The sequence below is a fragment of the Pieris brassicae genome, chromosome 8 (assembly GCF_905147105.1).
Source record: "Pieris brassicae chromosome 8, ilPieBrab1.1, whole genome shotgun sequence".
Taxonomy (NCBI): Eukaryota; Metazoa; Arthropoda; class Insecta; order Lepidoptera; family Pieridae; genus Pieris; species Pieris brassicae.
This window is the reverse complement of record NC_059672.1, coordinates 19,784,754-19,806,533: the sequence shown is the minus strand read 5'-3', so window position 1 is coordinate 19,806,533 and position 21,780 is coordinate 19,784,754. Positions and strand designations below refer to the sequence as shown.

Here is a 21,780-nt window from a genome sequence, read left to right as displayed (position 1 = left end):
ATTCTCAACCCTGAGGTCTTAGGTGCATAGGGGATGCACCAATGGACTTTCTTTCTATTTGTGCAAATAACTCTCGCTCGTGCGGCGAACAAGCTTGCCTCAGACCCAAAAAAAATGACTTCGTGTGTCAGGTAATGGATAGACTTGCCTATTAGATTAAATGATCATAAAACAGATACATAAATCTGAGTCCCAGACCTAAAAAGCACCACTGATTTAGTTTTTCTTTTTAGTTGTATCATACAAAACTGCATAATTTCATATGTTTGTTGTAATGCTATTTTAGAATATATATTTTTTTTATCTCAATGTAAACTTATTATACCATAAGTTTAGGAACTGCTACGAATAATAAAACTAAGTTATACTCGCGAAATTAACTTCCTTATACTAGAACATTGTAAGACGACCTAAAAATCAACCTACCAAAGAAATAATCAAAGAAACTGAAATTCGATATCAAAAATCCAGGTTACGCCTATTTGTATTTAGTAATATTTATTTTAATACACAGCTCTACTGCTCTAGACACTGATAGATCATATGATCTATAATAGGGTATAGTAGTCAAGTATTTCTATAATTGCTAAGATATGTTATATTCATGTTATTATGTCCAATAGAATAGTTGCGATGGAAACTAACTAATCTATTTAAATATACGTTAATAGTTTTTAAATGCAGTAACATTCTTCGATAAAATAAATTAAACAAAAAAATTTAAGAGTCGAGAAAGCGGCAACTAAAATTTGTCAAAGCCAAGTCTTCGACATAGGGCTGTTATATTTTAAACTACACTTTTCAAGTCAAAAGCAAATTTTAACCACACGTGATAATTCATGTGAGTCGTAAGAACAGTTCACTAAGGAAGTAACTTTAAATTATATAATAATTAAGATACAGCGACTTATTTATATCTAAATAGCCTGTTAAACGACGCTTAGTTTAAATTAATTGTATATGTAGTTTGATTTTTTTATTCATAATCGAGCAAGATAAATATTATTGTAGTGTTTACTATTATATTGGCTAGTAATTGTTTATTGCCCGAATTTATTGCCCTAGATTTCTTTCAAATTCCAAAAAGATGGTTTAAAAAATTAGCCAGCAGAACCTAAAAAACTGGTCGCTGCTTGCGGTATTAGCGGGAAGGCTGGATTGCCCTGGATTGATCCATGGCCATCATTCATATTATGATTTAATATACTTTAAAGATAACCTACTAATATAATATTTAGGACAATATTATAACTAACACAATAATAACCATATTGACTTCTGGTTGTTTGAATAAATATTTTTTATTATTAGAAACGAAGAGATTTTTCTAAAGATATTTTAAGTAGCTGAAAAGTTAGTCATTAAGTACGTTATTTTACAAATTAAAGTTCAATTATAAAAATATGCATTATTATTTAACCGAGGACGGTATCGCATCAAGAAAAAACTTACTTCGAAAAAGTCCCATTTTGAAGCATTTTCTCATAGCATCAGGAAAAGAAGTCATTTTATTTATTCTCACCATAACATTGAATATTTCACAGAGCACTATTTACTCATTTCGTGTATTTTGTAACAATCTTACGCGAAATGCGCGCGCTCAACAGTGGATCGTATTAAACTGATAGCAAGCGGAATTTTGCGCGAACACAGCGCTCATTGCCACTAATAAAAAACACAAGGAATTGTAAAATGCAACTAAAAGTATATGGACAATGGAATTATACCACTATTTATCCCCAATTTTATGCTAATGTAGAGAATGGCCTAACCGGAAGATAACCTTATTGCAAGAAATTGTCACGTTTAATTTAAGGATAAAACTTAATTTTAGTCTAAAATAACCGAAATTGATCAAATTCACTTCTGTTACTAACAGTTTCGCGAAGCTATCCTTTCCTAATTTTTACAATTACTTATTTGTATATTCTGCTTTTAAGATCATATATTTATTGTTTGTAAGAATTATGTTGGCAGTAGTTATTAAGCATGCTGTGGTTATCTGTTTTGTAAAATTATGTAGTTTTTTGTTTTCCTAGATGTTATCGACTGCATTAATTTGAGATTACAATGTTACGTTTTAAAATCAGTCTATAAGTCAATTACAAGCAACCTTTTAATTATATATAATCAAATATAATATGTAACACTCTTCCATGCAATAAAACAAAAATGTTATTCATGAAATTTATTTTAAGTTAAATATTTTTATCTATCAAAGAAGAGCAATGGTCTAGTTAAAACACTTACGATTTCTGTATCAGTTTCATAGATAATTTGTCTGTTGGCATTGTCATTGTGAGCGATCGATTTCCTCACTTATCACTATAGGAAACGAGAAATGGAACAAATGAAAATAAAAAAACAGTTGAACGACGAATAAAAAACGTGAAAGAAAAATTCGTTTCCTATATGGAATTTTTCATACCACCTGAAGGAAAATATGTAGCGGAGATTGTAATCAAAGGAATCGTTGTTTATATAAAGTATAATGTGTGTAAGAGTGTTCGACTACAGTATTCCTGCAAATGTTATGATTGTGAACTGTAAACGGTTGGCAAAAATATTTATATATTTAATTCAGTATATTTAAAGAAAAATATAATAAGCAGATTTTCGGCTTTTGCTGTCACCTTTGTACTAATGGCGTATAATGAAATTAATCAATTAAAAGCGAAATATTTCTGCCTTTCCTATAATTAATGTATGATTCATATGTATTAAGTAATATTCTAATTAATTAAATCAGTATCAATTATGATCATTATTTAATGCATAATTAAATATATGACCTCAAAATATAATAAAAACCCATGTTACATTCGTTGTCTTTAAGTTTGTATGTCAGTGACGTGTATTAATTATTACCGGGAGGTATGTGTACTTTTTAATTTTGATTTTTATTACAAATATAAGGATTTCAATGTCATTTCGTACGGTTATTGTTATATTAATGATAAAGGTGATATATATACTAAAATTTGAATGGCTGAGTCTAAGTTATTACTGTGTGTTGAATAAAATGGTTAAGTTAGTTTTAAGTTTGTTTATTCATATACTTTTTAAATATAATTCTAGATAATTTCCCGACTATGTAGTAATCGGAGGTATTTAATAGATTAAACACTACTATCTATTTCTATTAACAACTTTTTCTATGACTTTTAAAGCAAATCCCAGAAAGATGCCTCTTAACCTAATGTTGAACATTATTTCCCTTAACCGCGCCTCTGGCACCTCCATGCCCATAGCTTGTTCAGTGTTATACCTGTCGTATCCATACATTGGACAGTCGGTCAGAACATGCAACACCGTCTCTTCAGCTGTATTGCTACAAGGACAATTATTCATATACTTAAAAAATTTCATTATTTTAGTAAATTTTTAACAACAAAAATATCAGATGATTAAACAAAATTCACACGTTCAATAAGTTGACGACGTAACATAAAAATAATATAGATTTGATTTGTTTTTTTGAAAGCACCGGAAAGTACTTTAATTAACTACTCATCTGCCTCTATTTGCCAAAGTGAAAACACAATTTGTCAGAAAGCGTCATAAACTACTTAAAAATTGCATTAAGACTGTAGACGCGTAAATCTAGTTTGTAGATGATAATTTTTTTTTAAATTTTAAACTAAAAATATTTATAAAAAAAACTAATTATATTTTTAATAATATAATTGCAGTAAATATTTATATAATGTTAGATATCTTCCATCACGGGAAATGCACTCTTTAAAGCGGACTAGCGAATTTGCAGAGACACGAAAAAAGTATAATAAAACTTGATGTTCATTTATCAAAATTATTGTATAACTTTAGTCTCATTATGACTTTGGGTTTCATTATTTAAATCAACTTATCTAGTATGTAAAATTGTATTGTATCTCTTAGCTTAACAAGCTCATCATATGTTATAAACTAAATAGCTGTTAATATTTTGTTTATCTACATATTAGAAGCAATACTTCTTTGGAGTAACAAAATAATTATCTTTTTTAATTTTTTATACATCGCCTTATTCTACGTTTGTAGAAAAACGACACTAACAATACAGAAAAGGTATTTAATATTCAAATTGAAAGTTTTATTATAACGCATTATCTACTTAAATAAAGTTTATTTAAATATCACAAAAAATATTTCTACATAGAGAAATGGACAATTTTTATTGTAAAATGTTGACTATGCTAACTTCAGGGTGTAGTTTTATTGTGGTGGTCTGTGCGCGCCGCGTAAAAATTTACACTTATAATTGTTCTCTAACGCGCCAAAATAACATAGCTAATTACAATTGATTAAAGGACCACTATTATTGTAATTATTGAACAATGTCAGTGTTGCTTTTTTTTTGGTGTAACAAATAGTTTTTGTATTTTATCATTCAAAGCCAACTCATAACTTCCTTTTCAAAAATTAACGCCTGCAAAATTTTTACAGATGTCAGCAACCATCATATTTTTGGCATGTTGTGTCATCGCAACAAACGCAAGCACCACTCAGATAAAGCGAGACCTGACTGCTCTTGGATTAATGGGTGAAGACGACCAAGAAGATAGTTTAATGTCAGTCATATCTTTTGTCAAAACGCAGATAAAGACATTTATTGAGGACCTGCTATGGGAGGCTTTTAAGTGCATAAGGACTATGATATTAACATTCAAAAGAAAAGTTTTTAAAAAACTAAAAAATTACACCATATCTGACATTTTTAATTTTTTCTTTGAAGGTATATTTGAGTTTGTTAGTGATGAAGATTCTGGATTAGAGGAACACCATCATGCTAAAATGGTCCCTTTAGAACCAGCTTGGCTTCCACACAGTAGCACTGCTGATCCCTATATAATTAATAGACTTATTCATTCGGGAGAAACGTAATCTCTTTGGGCACGATGTTTTAAATATTTTGTTTGATAAATGTATACAGAAATTAAAACAAAGTCCCAATTTACCTACTGTTTTAACTATATCTTCGTTTCCACTTTACGCTATGATAAGCAGGTCAGAGTTTTTGTTAAGCTTATAATAAGAGTATTTTATAAAAAATAAGGTGTTAGGTTAAGGTTTAGTAATTTATGTAAAAATAATATTTATTAATAAATAGTAAGTTTTCATACATTGTTTTTAAAAATCCTGAATGTTAGTTCAAATAAATTACAGCAGCTATTTATAGACAGGATACTGGCACGGTGTATATCAATGTATTCAATACGTTGTAAGGAGTTTTAGATACTCATCTACTGATATTTTTAAACCATAAGGTGTCAGGCATAGGTTTACGCATTATCGGAACTAAATTTGGTTATTAAAATAAAATTTAATGTACGTTTGTAGAAAAAAAACGACATTAACAATAGAAATAACTAAACTTTTGACTGTAGGTAACTTCAGGGTGTCGGATTTTTGTGACGGTGTGCGCGCGCATCGTAAAAATTTCCTCTTGTTTCCCTAATGCACCAAAAGAATTACAACTTGAAAAACTTATTCACTACACAGAATTATAACTTGAAAAACTACTTACAGCATTTAAGCAAAGCAGAAATCCTGACGTTAAATATTGCTAATTTATTATTAAAAGGCGTTATTTTATGCTGTAGTGACTACAGCATAAAATAAGATGTTTGATAAGACCATATTTTTATCAGATCTGTAAGTTATTCAAAAAGTAAAGTTATATGCTTGCTTTATATAAGTATGGGTATACTTATATGAGTATATGGGTATATATATAAGTAAATGGGCTTAAAGTACAATATGTATTCAAAACCCATAAAATAAAAGTTTTTGATATAACATTCCCCAGTCTTGTTTGTTTGTAGCGTCAAAGAAAATTAAGTTTGAGTACAAAACTGGATTGATTATTAGACGGATTTTTTTGGTTGACTGTATACTTGATTCTAAGCGAAAAAAGTGTCATAATCGTGACGAATATTCAATGACATTTGCGTTAATAATTTCAGCTAACCTTCAATTAAGTTATTATGATTATATGCCCTCGTTATCTAACGAATCATTTCAACTAAAGTTTTAACATTAATCTGCTCTTACATTATGTATTTTTTTTTATAAATGTTTAATTATTTTGCATTTTGGTCAGTCGATTATTAAACATTCGAATAGACACAAAAACACAAATCTATTTTACTCTCGCTATGCTTGCTACGTCGACTTACATTTTCCCCCCCACACTTTTCTATAGCATAAATATGTGTGTGTACTTACGGACATGCCTTAAAAGTTATACCTTAACAAGATAAAAGTTTTTCAAATTTTTTATTCTACGTTTGTAGAAAAGCAACCCTAAGAAGAAGAAACTATGTTGTCTAAATGTTGATAATAGCTAACTTCAGGGTGTCGGTTTTTTTGTGCCGGTGTGCGCGCGCATCGTAAAAATTTACCCAAAGAACCCGGTTTCCTCAGTATTTTTTTCTTTCACCGTACGAGCGAGTGTTAAACGCGCACATAGCCAAATAGGTCCTTTGGACCACAGCTACGAAATCAGGGATGAGAGTCAAAGCCAACCTTTCTCACCTTTCTAGCCTGCCTTAATATTAGTTTTAAACCTACTAGACCAAGCCATAGTTAGAACTGATGATTTGGTTTAGGCTACAAAACTGGGCGTTAAATAGTTGCGTGTTACCTTCTACCTACATTTCTATTCTCTTGAGATCTTCTCAGTTTCAGAATGGATATTTCCATTGAGAGTTAGCATGATAAGATGTTTTCGAATGTCCGTGTTCCATGTTCATCGTGCATACATTAATGTTACAAAAACACAATATACTACGTAGTATATACGTTACTACTAGAGAAGTGCGTAGATCGGCCACAAATGCCCATTGCTAACAAAATGGAGTCGTAATGTTTAAATACATCAGCTTATATGATATTATTACGAAAAAATACAGCAACTTGTAAATACATTAATAGTGTGTATAGATTAATTCTACAACAGTAGTTAGATAAAAAGTTAAGTTGAAATTTTTATTAAAATATATACGTACATACAGCAAGCTAACGTACAACAAGTAGTGTTGACTCAGTGGTTTCAGAGTGCGACTCTCATCCCTGAGTTCCAGGTTCGATCCTTGCTGTGCACCAATGGAGTTTCTTTATATGTGCGCATTTAACATTCGCTCGAACGGTGAAGGAAAACGTGTGAAAACCGGCTTGATTTAGACCGGAAAAGTCGATGGCGTGTGTCAGACATAGGAAGTTGATCACCTACTTGGCTATTAGAATGACAAATAATCATGAAATCTGAGGCCCGAACCTAAAGTGATTATAGCACCAGTGAATTACTTTTTATACGTACATACACAAACTACAACGAGATATATAAATAAACAACAGTTACTCATTATTAAAGGTTCCTTGTTACAACTCTATTTTTGTTAAATGTAGCAAATTCCACTCATTACATAACTAATTAAGAAAATGTGTATTTAATATGATAACATGTGTTGAATTAATTAAATGTAACGAGCAAAAATTATTTTTATTGCAACGTGTACAACACAACAAATGGAACATATGTAAAACTATATTCCTGCAAGTGTACTACTTTCGTTGAAAACAACCTTCTTTGTTTCTCTATAAATATTTGGCATTTTATGTAATATAGAAAAAATATGTGATTTCATGCTAATTTTCTTATCGTTCAACAGCTCAAGAAACACTTATTACTTTGAGATAATGTAGTAAATTCTTGTTTCGAATCATAAGTTTTAGATTATCAACATCAATAAGAACTTTAGGAAGAATGGTTATTGAAGTACAGATAGGTAGCCACATAAGTTTTTATATTGCTTATGTCGATATTTGTATCTAATTTATCTTGTAAATTTCAGCTATAACTTCGATTGCGAGATTAATATTAATTTGTGTATTCCAAAGGGTTTTAATTATATTATTGACTACTGTATTATGACGGTGACAAGTGTAAGCTTGCTTTGTCCAACTGCACAATTTACCTTTTCTGAACTGAACTGGCATGTGTCGGACCCAACAATCGTCGACGAGTGTTGTGCCACACATCCACAGTATTAAGTGTAACCCTATTTTGTAGGGAAATAGACAGCGTGTATATGTTAATAGCAATGGGCTGCTAATTCACCTATCATGAGTGTTCACACTCGCCACTTTCTTGCATCAGGAAATATTAATGATAACATTTCCGACAGCTAGAGGAGAAGTAGCGAGGGCTTAGTGTTAATGTGATATTAAGCACAGAAGACTGATCGCAAAAAGAATAAAATTGTGATAAATAACGCGTGGCAAAACTGTAGTCTTGGGTTCAAAACCTTGAAGGTTTTCGTAACATTTAAGCGTTTGTTCTACGATAATCCAAATACCTCGGTTTATTACGTCTGTTAATGTAAATAGCAAAGATTAAATTTTTATATTGCTTATTTCAGTACTAATAACTTGTCCTGGCCCACTTTAAAAGATGTGATGTTTACATGTAATAAAAAAAACATGCTTTTCTTAAAATTCGCACCTAAGAGCCATCGTCGAAGTCGTTTGTTAGGTGATAATAGTTACACAAGCGATGTAAATATTCAATAATGAATGATGAATGAAGAATTATTCATGGTCCCCGCTTAGGTAGTGCAGTATCCCCCTGCAAACCTTCCATGCAACTTCAAGATTACAAAGACCTCTTCCAATTCTCAAGTAACATTCTTGTCTCAAACACTCTCAAATATTTAAATCAAAACTTCCTTTATTTACGGTACGGACCTCAGTTATTAGTCAACTGTTGTCTTATATTGGTACCCCGATCACTAATTAACTCAAACACAAAATAACTTTATTCATATGAGTAAACAAGTATACTTATGAACGTCAGAAAAGAAGTTAAATTAACTGTAAATTTACATTTACTACCAGTTCGCAAGTCAAAGGCGTAGAGCGGGCAAGACACTTTCCGCCACTCTTTTCAATCGCTAAGTTTTGAGTTAGTGTTACTCAGTGATTAAAAGAGTAATAACGTCATTTAACCATGAAACCAGACTCTCTTTCTCAATGTCCGTAGCACTGTGTCGCAAACATAATATTAACTAGTATGAACATCCAATAGTGGAATCAGAATCGCTACTTGAAGAAAAGACTGGGACTTAGGTTTTTGTATCTGTTTCGTGAACATTTCTTTTTATTTTAGGCAACTAGGTGATCTGCTGTCTGTGCCCACTGTCGACTTTTGGTTATGGCATGTCTTGTCACTGTTTTAAATGACCAGGGATGAGAGACGCATGCTCAAGCCACGAGGCTTATGGGTATCGCTATTGAAATCACAATCAAATCAAAAATCTAAATAATACATATATATTATACAACCATATTTAAAAAATACATTTCACCTTGAAAAAAAAAGCCTTCACCGTGAAATACCTACACAGTTATTAAAAATTGATTCATGAGATGTTTAACATTCATAAATGTCACCGGACTGGTTGCCACTAACACGGCGTTTGTTTAGACATATTTTGCAATAGTTTAAGACGAACTTAAGAGGTTAACTATACGTCAATGTCTTAAATTAGATTGTGCAATGTTGATAATATATAGAAGGCTTGAGGCGTTACATTATATGATAGAATAATAAATGATATGTCTATGTACGACATGTCTTGATAAAGGTAGTGTATCGGAAATGGTTACGCTTTAGTACGAAGGCACAAAATGTATGAACTTCTAACATTACTTAGGTACACCAAACATGGTTATCATAATTCGATAAAAACTGCGAAAAGATATGAAAATGGATTTGTCAGAAACCTGAATGGCGTTTGCACAAAAATATTTTACGACCGGCGTATAATATTTGTAAATTATCGTTTGCTCACGATTGGTCACGTGAACATTTCCACATGCATGTCACCTGTCCCAAAGAAACTTTCATCTAAACTACTGAGCGGAAAGGTCTGAAAAAAAAATATTTTTGATATTATCCATTATATTTGATTTGACACTTTAATAGAATTTAAAGTATTATACAAATACCATAATCATTTTAATTCCATGGATTTTATAGGTGTGTTGATATTCAAAGCATTACTTTGTGTTCGATAACTAAGCTACACATTATTGGGTCAATGTTAAGTCATAGTATGAGGTATTCTTGCATTTAATTTTCAATAGAACTTTAAGACAATCTTCAAAATATGTACCTTAAGACAGGAACTATTGAAACATATAATGGACAAAATCCTGTAAAATATTTTTTGGCCAATATATGTGGGTTTTATTTATTTATAAATTCTTAAACAACGTGTACGCATAAGTTGTAAAGGAAAATATGACTTTCCATAATTTAAAACACATACACAAACTTCAATTATTTGTATTAGCTCGCTCAATGGAGACCATTAAACAAGCAACCATAAAATATTAAATTTTAAAAAGAAAAAAGATATCAATAACTAAAACTAAATATAAATTTAAATCTCATTAAACCCATGTTGTTCTGGAATAAGTATGGTTTTAATATTATTTATTTTAGAACAAAGCTAACTTGGCCTTACTCGTATGCACCTGGGTAAACAAAATTCAAATCATATTGTTATAAACAACTTGTTTAATCAAATTTTGTGTGTTTTCTACTTATGGAACCAGTGTCCCTACAATTACTTAGATTACTACTACCTTAGATTTGTGTAGATATTTTGTGATTATATATCTTAATACACAAGTAGATCAGCCTTCTGTGCCTGATACACACTAACAATTATTAGATGTAAGGAATTCCAGTTTCCACAGGACGTTTTTCTTCACTATAGGGCATTATTATTATTAAAGTAGTAGGCAGTATATACCATTGGTGCAGCGATGAAGCCTTAGGGTTCAGAGGCACATAGCTTAACCACTCTGTACACACTTATTCTCTAAGTAGCCACTAGATTTTTCGAGTGGTAATGACAATATTTGACGAATAATTGAGATTGTCATCATTCACTTGTTTGCATGCAAAACAGTTTGTATGCAAATTAAAAAAGTAATCCCCGTTTATCGTCATTCTGCTGTGTAATTTTATAAATCGATACCTATTTAAAGAATTACTCACGATGCGGTTTTCCTATTGTACTCGTACATGTAGATTAAGTAATTTAAATTTAAATGAATGTTTGAAAGTAATAATTTATATTTATTAACACAGCCAATGACATTGGATTAATAATGTGATATACATATTAAATTAGTTTACATATATACTAAAAGCAATATATTTTACAACATTGTTATATTATAATATCATCTGGATAGGCGAAATTCAAAATTTAATGTTACAATCAACTTGTTTGTACAAGTTATATGTCTATGTGATCTACCTATATGGAACCAGTGTCACTACAATTTCTAGATCCAAGACCTTAGATTTGTGTTTATATTAACTCACTCAAATATTGATAATTAACTCTAAGGAAGTAATTTTGAAAATCAAAAGAAAATAATCTGGTCAAAGGTATTAATTTTAATCAAGTGACAAATCTCTTACTAAGTATAAATAAAATAGCTAAGACCTTGACTAGCAACTAAATCTATCACCCACAACATCAAGTTTCTTGAATTTAACGATTAATTTAATGATGAATGTTGCTGTAATTGAATCCTAAGTAGAAAGTATTGAAAGGGGAAGCTAACAGGTGAGGTGTTGAGAGGGAGACATAACAAGGAAGACCGTAGAATGGAATAGCTTAGGATATATCAAAATGGCGACATTTGGAGGAGACCATTGGCGAGAGACTTGATGATGGTGGAATAGGAATAACAATAGTAAATATTGTATATAAGAATTCGACAAAATTACTCTAGACTAAAGTAAATTTTCTTTCTTAAAATCGTGAAACATCTATGTGAATAGGTAAATATATAGGAGTACATTTGTGAAGAGTAAGACAGATAATTGTTAAATATAACATGACGATTACTTAGTTGTTTTCCTTAAAGATAATCTACGATGGTGTATGGACTCTCCCCAATACATATAAGTTATAACGGAAAACTCTTTTGAAGTATTAATCAATTTGATAAATTTCTCGAGCAACTATTGTAATATATAATATATATATCTTTCCGATGTCACTCAAGAATGATGTATGAAGGTGACATCAACATATGATATTTGTATTTTCCCGTATATACCCGAAGTCAACTCGTGCAACTGCGCGAATAAGCTTCTTCTGGGGTAGACAAAACTAAATAATTATCGGCGTGAAATAATGAGAATTGGTAAAACATTTCTATTAAATTCATTATAAAATCTATGTATTAAGTAAATTGAGTCATAAAATAGAGTAAAGTGGTTCCAAGATAATATGCAAAATTTCTGCCTTGAGTCCATTTAACGGAAGCGCATTCCTACAAACCGGAAAATCTGTTCTTCTCAACAGATTTAAAGAAATAATCTAAAACTAAGTGATCAAAGAAAATATGCTATGATTTTTGTAAAAAATAAAATTATTCTGTGCTCTGTAGGTCGTGAGTTCCAATCGTGCCTGTTTAATGCCAGTTCTTCTCTTCCGTTCTACACCCTTGATTTGAGAACGGCGGTAAATAAAAAAATAGAAGTATTTTAGATATATTCCTTTACCGTTCATAAGTATACATCTATGTAAAGAAATGATATGAAATTTGGAATTTTGAAAATCTGACGATGAGGCACAGATGGCCAATGTTAAAAGAGAAACTTGGCCAAATAATCAGTTTGTAATGCTACTTCATAATTTTTCTTCTTTTTTATCTGACTTTAGACACTTAAGTTATTAGGTCTCACACTGTTACTTTAACATATTAATGATGAACTACGTTGTTCACCAAATACGTCGTGAACAAAACAAAATCTTGCCCCTAAGATGATTTCAAGAAATAAATGAAACTAAAAACATACTCTAGTTGCTTTCTCTTAAACTTTGTCAATTTTTTGATCCAAAAATAAATAATGAAGATTCCATGTCTACCGGTAACTCAATTGAAAACATAAAAAGGGAAAAAACCTAAAAATTCAGGGAAACTACGAATTTATTTAAATAAAATTAAGTTGAGTCACAGTGTTTGCCTTTACGAATATTTGACGAGACAGTGAATATATGGGTATTATGTGTGTGGTTTTACATATCATTTAACTTATTCGCGTAATGCCAAAATAACGAGAAGTGATTGACACAGAATGGCAGTAAACACGAATATTTAAGAAGAGTGAAAATTTGCGAAAAAATAAACTTAATTTTGCTTCAAGTTACTGTTTTTTTTTTATGATACTCCATTTGCTATAGGTACATACATCTTATTAACTATAAAATAAAGGCAACTAATAACAAATTCATCATCACCGTCATCAATATGGCCGCTAAGTCTTCGCTTCGCTTCCAACTTCGAACACCTATTACTTCGAGGTAACCTTAACTCTATCCTACCAACGCAGGCTCGATCTACCGGGTTTTCTCATGCTGTTTGTGAGCTCAGTGAGGACCTTGGGGTTTTGTTGTTCGCGATTCGGTGTACTTGTAAAATTTTATGAATTGGACGATGTTGGCGTCGTCAAGGATATTATAAAGTTCCTCATTGAATAAACCCTTATAACAAACTACTTTTATGCCAAATAAACATTATGTTACCTCTGAATGACTACAAGTTAAAATATTAACGTCGCTACAGTTGTGCTTTCGTAACTTGCATTTAAGTGCCAGTTTTCGGTCAACAAGACATGCACATCCTCAGGAATTTGACATTTTGACTTATATTTACACATGCTCTTCCATGATCGCCAAAGCAAGATTGATATGATTCATAAAGGATAAACGCGAATTATTTTTTTTCCACAACTTCGGGGTTTTTGCAATTGTAGACAAGAAACAAATGAACACGACTATTGGATATATATATTGAAATAATATTATAGAATCACGTTTATACCCTTTCAAGTTTTATTAAAATGTGTTATTTCTAAGGCCAAGGACATCGTTACACTTTACAGTACACCGAAAAGAGTTTTTCTAGTTATTATTTGAATTTATGAGGTTGAGTTTTAGAATCTGACGGCAACTGACAGACTGCGTTAAGTGCGCCTTCTGTATATCAGAAACGTATTGTATACTATCAGACGGATTCTATATACTAAAATATATAACTCAATTAATAAAAAATGTATTATATATGAATAGTGTTAATAAATAAGATATAGAAAAACAGTAGTTATAATCAGTTTTATGGCATATTCGACAGGGTTATAAACAATCGTTTGCTATGGTCAATCAGTCAATAAATATGTATTGTTATATATATACTTTGCTACTTCGTCTGTTTTTAAAATGATTATTAATAAATTTATACTTTTTTATATCAGTAAAAGACATACATCAGTAAAGTCTAGAACAGAATAGAATAAATAAAAAAATATGTTTTGCCTTTGGACGTGTTAATTCAAATTCTTTAAAAAATTCATTCGAATATTCTGGTTAGTTGGTAGAGAACTTATTACTAAATATCTTAAATAATAATTAATTCTTAATGTAAAATTTTGAATACTATCGTAAATCTCAAATTCGAAATATTAAATACATTTTAAATAATAATTGAAGGCACACTATACTGTGTTGCGCCGTAAACATGTACCAAAGCGTGTCAAAAAGCATTTATTCAATCAAATATTTTAACAAATACATTTTTATTACCTGCGCGTACCATTTTAGTATGTAAATCAAAACATTTATAATATTTATGGCTGTTTGTAGTATACCATAAATCAGGTTGTGGTTTCAAATGGGTGTTGATCAGACGTTCGTAATATTTTCACAAACCTATTGTAAAATAATTAATCAAATAAAATTTATACATTTAAGATCAATTGATATTGTAAAAGAAATTTTTTTATTTTTCTTAAATGATTTTAAAATATTCTTATTAATTTTTAATGTCACATTAGAGCCTCGTCGACAGTGCTTTATTTAATCTAATATTCTAAGCGTTTTCTAAAAAGTAACTAAATATAAATCCGGCAAAGAAATAAAGCCAGGTTTCGTGATATATAATTTCATTAAATTAACTGTATGCGTGTATTTCAATTTGTTGGCATAGTGCAACAAATTTATCACAAACATTGATAATATTGTATAAACCATTGCCAAATAGATTTATTTGCGTAACCATAGAGTTAATATTTAGAATACGCATTTTAACTGCCTGTCATATTCTATTCCACTGAAAACTGAATTAACTTTTGTTTTTATGCACGACGTATACACCGAAACGAATACTATTGAAATGTCATTTAAACTAAAAAGCAATAATAACATACGTTTAGATTTTTTCAGGACTTTCGGTTGCAGAAGTTCTTCGAGCTCGGGCTGTGTTATATCCTCTTTCTTCATTTTTCACAAATCACAGTAATTTAGAGAAATATCAAAATGATTTATACGAAAGCGCATGGCGTACTGCTAGGTAGAAGTTTACGTCCGGTATTTATGTTCGGAAGTTTGGAGACGATGACTTAAACGTAAAGTTGCGAGACGACTGAACGCGTGTGGTCAAGGATGGACAAATAAGTTTGCGGTCACCTGCCTTTGTGCTATGCTCTAACGACTATCCTTGATTAAGTTTCTTGATTTCTTTAAAGGGAAAATTCTGTAGTTACAGCGATAGATTAGTACACAGAAGTTATATTTGTAGATACCAGCCACGACTATTGATTGGTTACGACTATTGATGTTCATACATTATATACACTTTTATAATCTCTTGTTATAAAAGCGGAGTAGCGTTATGCGTGTATTTACGTGTTAATACAGTACAGTATTGTCTGTATTAACAGACCCTTTAGGTGATTAGATGCAGTACTTAGGTAGAAAACAAAGGTTGTTTATATTTTCGTATTATCAAATATTGTTGCGTAGGAAATAGTCTTAGAGGCCCTTTGAACAAAGAGGCGTGGGCAGTCCGCCCACTCTTTCCTTCTTCCGAGGTAACTAGCGTACCATAGTCATACTATAGAGCAAAGGTTTGTTAAAACTCGAGTAGATTACTTGTTCATATTATTAAAGTGTAATAAATATAAATATAATATATTTATTGTATTTAACCAACAACAAGTAAGAGGAATTTTCATGTGTGTTCGTTGATTTTCTTTTAGAAGACATTTGCATACACAAAATGTTGAAAGTAAGCCGAACGATGAATAATATTAAATTTCAGCATTGATCTGAACGTAATTCTTTAAATAAAATGTTACGTTACGAATCTGTTAACGTAACATTTTCATTATGGAGACCCATATTGATCCTCGCGATCGGGCATAGGCCCGATATACGGGCACGGATAGCCGTGGTCGAGAATAAACTACATGGGAGCTTCTATTCTTCCCTTATCTTGACTTTATTAACATCTGGTGGGCTTGGCGCCTCATGTTCTCTTCATCTTAGTGACATATTTGACAATTCTGTCGCATAAGTTTTCCAGCTGCGATTTGTGCTCGAGCAACAGGTATCCTCATTCCAGTCTCAGCTCGAGTTTGTAACTGACTCTTGTAATGTAACTCTTAAGTACTACTTAAGGTGACTGAAAGGAAACCAAAATCACTAACAGAAATACTTTATTTACATAACAAAAGAAGATAAAGGATGTAAATGTGTGGTCTCACTGCTGAAAGTAGAAGTAATCTAAACATAATAAAATAAATAACAACACAGAACATAAAAATACTTAATCAGGTTTTTCCGTACAATGTTGTTAGTTTTTTTTAAGTACTCTGCTGATGTGCATCAGGCGCAAGCGCATTCCTCAACTGAATAGTGTGTGAGGATGGAATGGAAACATCTACAGCCAACAGGAATAACCGGTTATTGGAGAAACGATAAAGTGATGCCGACCAGTACTCGGAGAGCAATGGACCGGGGCATCCTAAGAATCAATAAGATTCACAAAATTGGCGATTTTTCGCCCTAATGTGGTCAATCAGACACGCGCTAACACACCCTTTGCAACTGAAATGGAAAGTTGTACAAACAAAATATGGCGTAGACCTCCAGGGAAAGAAACGCGGAAAAACCACAAAAGCGATGGGCTGACGAGATCATAAAGGTTTCAGGAAAGATTTTCCAGGGGGCAGCTCCAAAAGGGTATATAATATATCCTTACATATACAGACACGCACTAATGGAGATAACAATAACGAAGTGTATAAAATTACACTCATCTGATTTGAAATTTTTATAGTATGAAATTTAAATGGCTTTATTATTATATTTGGTAACTGCTTACTTTAGGTCAGGATTTCTATTTAGCACGGGCTTAGGCCCGTGTGCAAAACAGTTTTGTATGGGTAGTAATAACCTGCTTCTTTTCTACCATCTTGCAGAAATTTGCGATTTCTTCTTTCCGGATTTATTAATTACTATTTTTTTAATATGTTACTCCTTTATATTATGATATGAAAGGATTTCGTAAGGTAAAATGTATAGTCACTATTCTATAAACTGCCATCTAATTATATTTTCAATTCTTACGTATAGTAATACTACGACATATAATATTCGCACTTACAGACCTGAAGATTAGATAAAAGCAACAACATAAGCTATCACGACGTTGTGGGATTTTAAACTACAATTAAATATCAAACGTTAAAATTACAGTTAAAGTAAAACATTTGAGAAAATGCGCAAACTATGAACGCGTTTTTCACGTGGTGTGATAATTACCGCAATTAGCACGTTTTATGTAACTTATTTCAATGGGTGCTTAATTAAAATGTCTTATTCTTAGTGCATTAAGCAAACTATTATAATATATATTAGCCTGGTTATGTATAAATAAATGTGCCATTTTAACACATAACCCGAATTATTATATTTTAAATGTATAAAAGATGTATTTTACGTTAAAAGGCCTCTTTGTTAATTACGTCAGAATATCCAATTTTTTTAATACAGTAACCTAATGAAAGCCTATATACTCTATTTATAATAATAAAAGATGTTTACGGTTTTATTAGATGATTGTGAGGTAATGACGACAACATTTAACATAACACAACATAACAATTTAAAAGCCTTTTATTTGTGTCAAACATGTTTATAACTTTTCAAAAGAAATCAATTACACTTATTTTTATCTGTACCTACTTATATCTTATTTCTAATTCGTTTGCAAGAACCCTTTCGCTTATCCAGCTCAAAGTTCATAATAAGAAATTTTATCAATAAAAAATCTTATCTGATCTATTAATATAAAAAAATATATCTATTGAAATTGAATGGACCGCAACTGCATGTGTGTTATTCATGGCGGGCGGGTAGACACACAATATAAAGGACCTTCAATACAAAAGCACCGAAACGCTGGACAATTTGCTCATTACGAACATTTCATTGGTAATTTCCTTGCCGAAATACTTTGTCACCTCGCGTATATCTCATAATTGTCATCTATATAAGGACTAGCTTAGCTTAACTGCTCGAAACCATTAACAATTAACATGTGTGGCTGCCTTATGCCTCGTTAGAGGACATTCAATCCAAATCTTTTGATACAATCAATAAAAGGATATAATGAATAAATCTAACCGCAACAAAGTAATTAATCGGTATTGTTATTAAATTGATACGAAGATATCACATACGGCATACCACTATGTGTTGCGTAGATGTTATTTAATTACAATTTTTTTTAACTGTCAAGGATTATTTAAACTGCGTAAAAAAATCATCAATTCAACAACATCAATTATCAACACAGTTGAAGTCATGTTTAATTTATAAACATAATTGTATTTACAAATAATATACCTTATATTAATGTCGTACTGGCTACTTTGACCTCAAGTATCTCCTCTTTGGTTAGGAATTCCATAATCAATGTTTTGCATTTTTAAAATCGAAATCATTTATTCATATAGGTAACACAATGTACACTTATGAACGTCAAAAACAGAAATGTATATGAATTGTTTCTTATTTTACATTTACTGCCGGTTCTCAAATCAATCAAGGCATAGAACGGAAGAGAAGATCTGGCAATAAACTCTCCGACACAAAGATTTGTCCTCTATCAGCAGGAGGCATGGTAAAATAGAAGCATGCACTTACATTCTCGTGGGAAGAGAGAGAATACATAGTCGAACTAACGTTACCGGATACAAGAATTCAAGTACGACCAGTCACCTAAAGTAGCACCTGCTCACGAGTATCACGCATGGCCAGCCAACGCCCCCCCCCCCCCCATATTTTTCGGATATACAACCCGACGCATGGACACCGCCTCAAGCAATGACATTTAAGCGAGTAGTAGTAGTACTCCTCAAGTAGTAGGAATATTAACACTACAGATCTTAACCGGCTGTCAATAAATACGAGGGAAGCTGTACCATATCTATATATTTTTTGTAAATGTTAATTTCATATTCATCACCTAATATTGATTTACGTGGAATATGTTATTTAATTGTAATAACTAATATCCAAACGTAAAGTAGACGTAGAAGGCCAGGTACGCTGCATGCTAACCACAATGTGGAACCGCCTTAGGTTTACTATAAAACGCGTGAGACCACGCAGTAAAACTCGCCTAAGGGCCAGTTTTTTGATCCGTAGTTAAAAATAGTAAAACGATTTGTTACATTAACTTTAGTTAAATGACAAACCAGTAGTTAAATTGTAAATGCGTTTTTCGATGTCTATTTTAACTAAAGTCAAACCCAACAATTGGTCAATTTGTTGCCAGTACATGCCATCCCAAAAAATTTTTTTTTGTGGGGATCATTTATTTTGTATGACAACACTAGACATGAGTGAATGAAATCCATTTTTGCCTACTACATTTGTACTACAAAAAATCCCAAAGGCGTGTTACTAAAACGTAACACGATTACTTAGATATTAATCTAAGTATCGTAAGTTGTATCTTATTACAAGAATAATATTTCATGTTATTTTTGTATACATAGAGAGCAGAATGCGTTGTAGGTAGTTTAACAATTGATACCTACAGCCTACACTATTTTCTTGACGGACCCTAAGTCAAATTTGTTACATACAAAGTGATGGGAGAGTGATAATAAAATTCAATAACTATTTGAAAGTATGGTTATAGGGAGGTTCTTCCAGTCTAACGTAATTTACAAATGTCATACACGTTTAGTTAAAATATATTTTATAATAAGAGACATGAAACTACCATACATAGACTACAGTATAATTACATTTTACTAAGTTACCAACGCTTCAAAATAGAGGTTCAACCACTCATTTTATAGTTGTATCAATATACGCCTTCTTTCAATAATTTTTATTTTACCCGAAATTAAAGGGTCGAAACCCCTATGAATTTGGTTATGAAAGTTGTAAGAAACAGTAAAAATTGTAGTTCTCCGCATCATCTCACTGTCCGCTTCGGCACAACGAACAGGACCTTCATGTATGTTGTTTTCTTGATACCGCTTTAATAGGAATGCACGAAAAGGAAATATGACTTCCATGAGCAACAGCAACATTTACTAATATCCTAAAACAAAAGGTCCTTTCATACAGCCAAACGACAAGGCACCGCAGGCGTCACGTGCGGCTCAGGGAGGCAGACTCGCTGGCCCGTACCGCGAAGGGGAAGGCCTCGGGGCTATCTCTTTGCGTCGAACTCCACTTTGGATGACCAATGGAAAAAACCACCAACATTATTGCGATGTCATACTACGATGCCTGAAGTTATATTCTGGCAACGTGCTATTGTACCAGGTCTCCCATACTAAAGATACTTATATAAAATATAGAATGGATTTGTGTATCTGCATATAATGATATCTGTATCCCTACCAATGTAGGGATCGGACGCTATAACTGAGTCGCCCTGGCGTATCTTATTAATTATTACTATTATTAGAGCTTTATTAATAAATCCATAAAAAAATGGTTAGTTAACATATCTTAATATTAGTATAAAATTAATTTGGTTTTTTGAAGTCTAGTATTGTATATTTGTCCATTTCTCTTTTCTTTTGTTTTTCTCAATCCATTGTTTAGATCTAATTGTATTGCCTTGAATGATAGGGATCTTATATTGATAGTGCATTGTTTGGGCGTGGAGTGCCTTTTTTATTTTTATTATTGTCCTGTTCTTCGTTTTTCACATGTAATGGAGGCTGGTGGTGGCTTTCCCCACAGGGACTAAGCGAATATCCCATATTTTGTTAACGTGATAATTGTTTTTGTTGTATTTTCTTTGTTTACCGGTATGCTGTGTTATGTTTTCTTTTTTAAAAACATTATTAATCATAATACGATAATTATATCGTAAGCACCCACAGAGTAACATAGTCATTTATTAAGAGGAAGGAAAAAACTAACTGAGACATTATACGCTATAAATCGATTGGTATCTATAACGTACCAAGACTATAATTAGACAAATTCTTGTACAATTCCATGACACTACTGATATTTTGAAGTGAATTTGTTTGGAAAAATAATGTTTTTGTATAATATAATATATAAAATATAAAAATAATAATAATATAAAATAATAAAAAATATTATCATTTTCTTCATAATTAATTTTACTTTCTAGTGACCCAGCACCTGTGGTCTAAATTGTACACGTTAATTAATTTATTCATATATTTTTATAGGCACCATCCTTCTTAAACTTTCGCATTTACTCCAATGATATATATAAATATAGTGTTTGTTAAACACAAACACGTTTGCATTCTCTGTATTGATTTTCTATAGTTAATGAATATAATCAATTGCGACTAGTGAATTCACTCAAAACTGTAAAGAAAATGGTGTG

The 21,780-nt window shown here is 31.5% G+C and overlaps 1 protein-coding gene across 2 annotated transcripts in view; it reads right to left on the bottom strand.

Moving 5' to 3' along the window:
- The window catches only part of LOC123713465 (organic cation transporter protein-like), a 49,629-nt gene extending 34,101 nt beyond the window's left edge, over nt 1-15,528 (bottom strand). Inside the window, exon 1 of one of the 2 annotated variants that reach the window (XM_045667137.1) lies at nt 15,302-15,528. In XM_045667137.1, the coding sequence (XP_045523093.1) occupies nt 15,302-15,374 (73 nt within the window). In that variant the 5' untranslated portion in view covers nt 15,375-15,528. Of the gene's footprint in view, nt 1-1,452; nt 1,605-15,301 lie in introns of those variants that run through there. The other variant, XM_045667138.1, reaches the window with a different exon arrangement.
- Nucleotides 15,529-21,780: the final 6,252 nt, after the last annotated feature.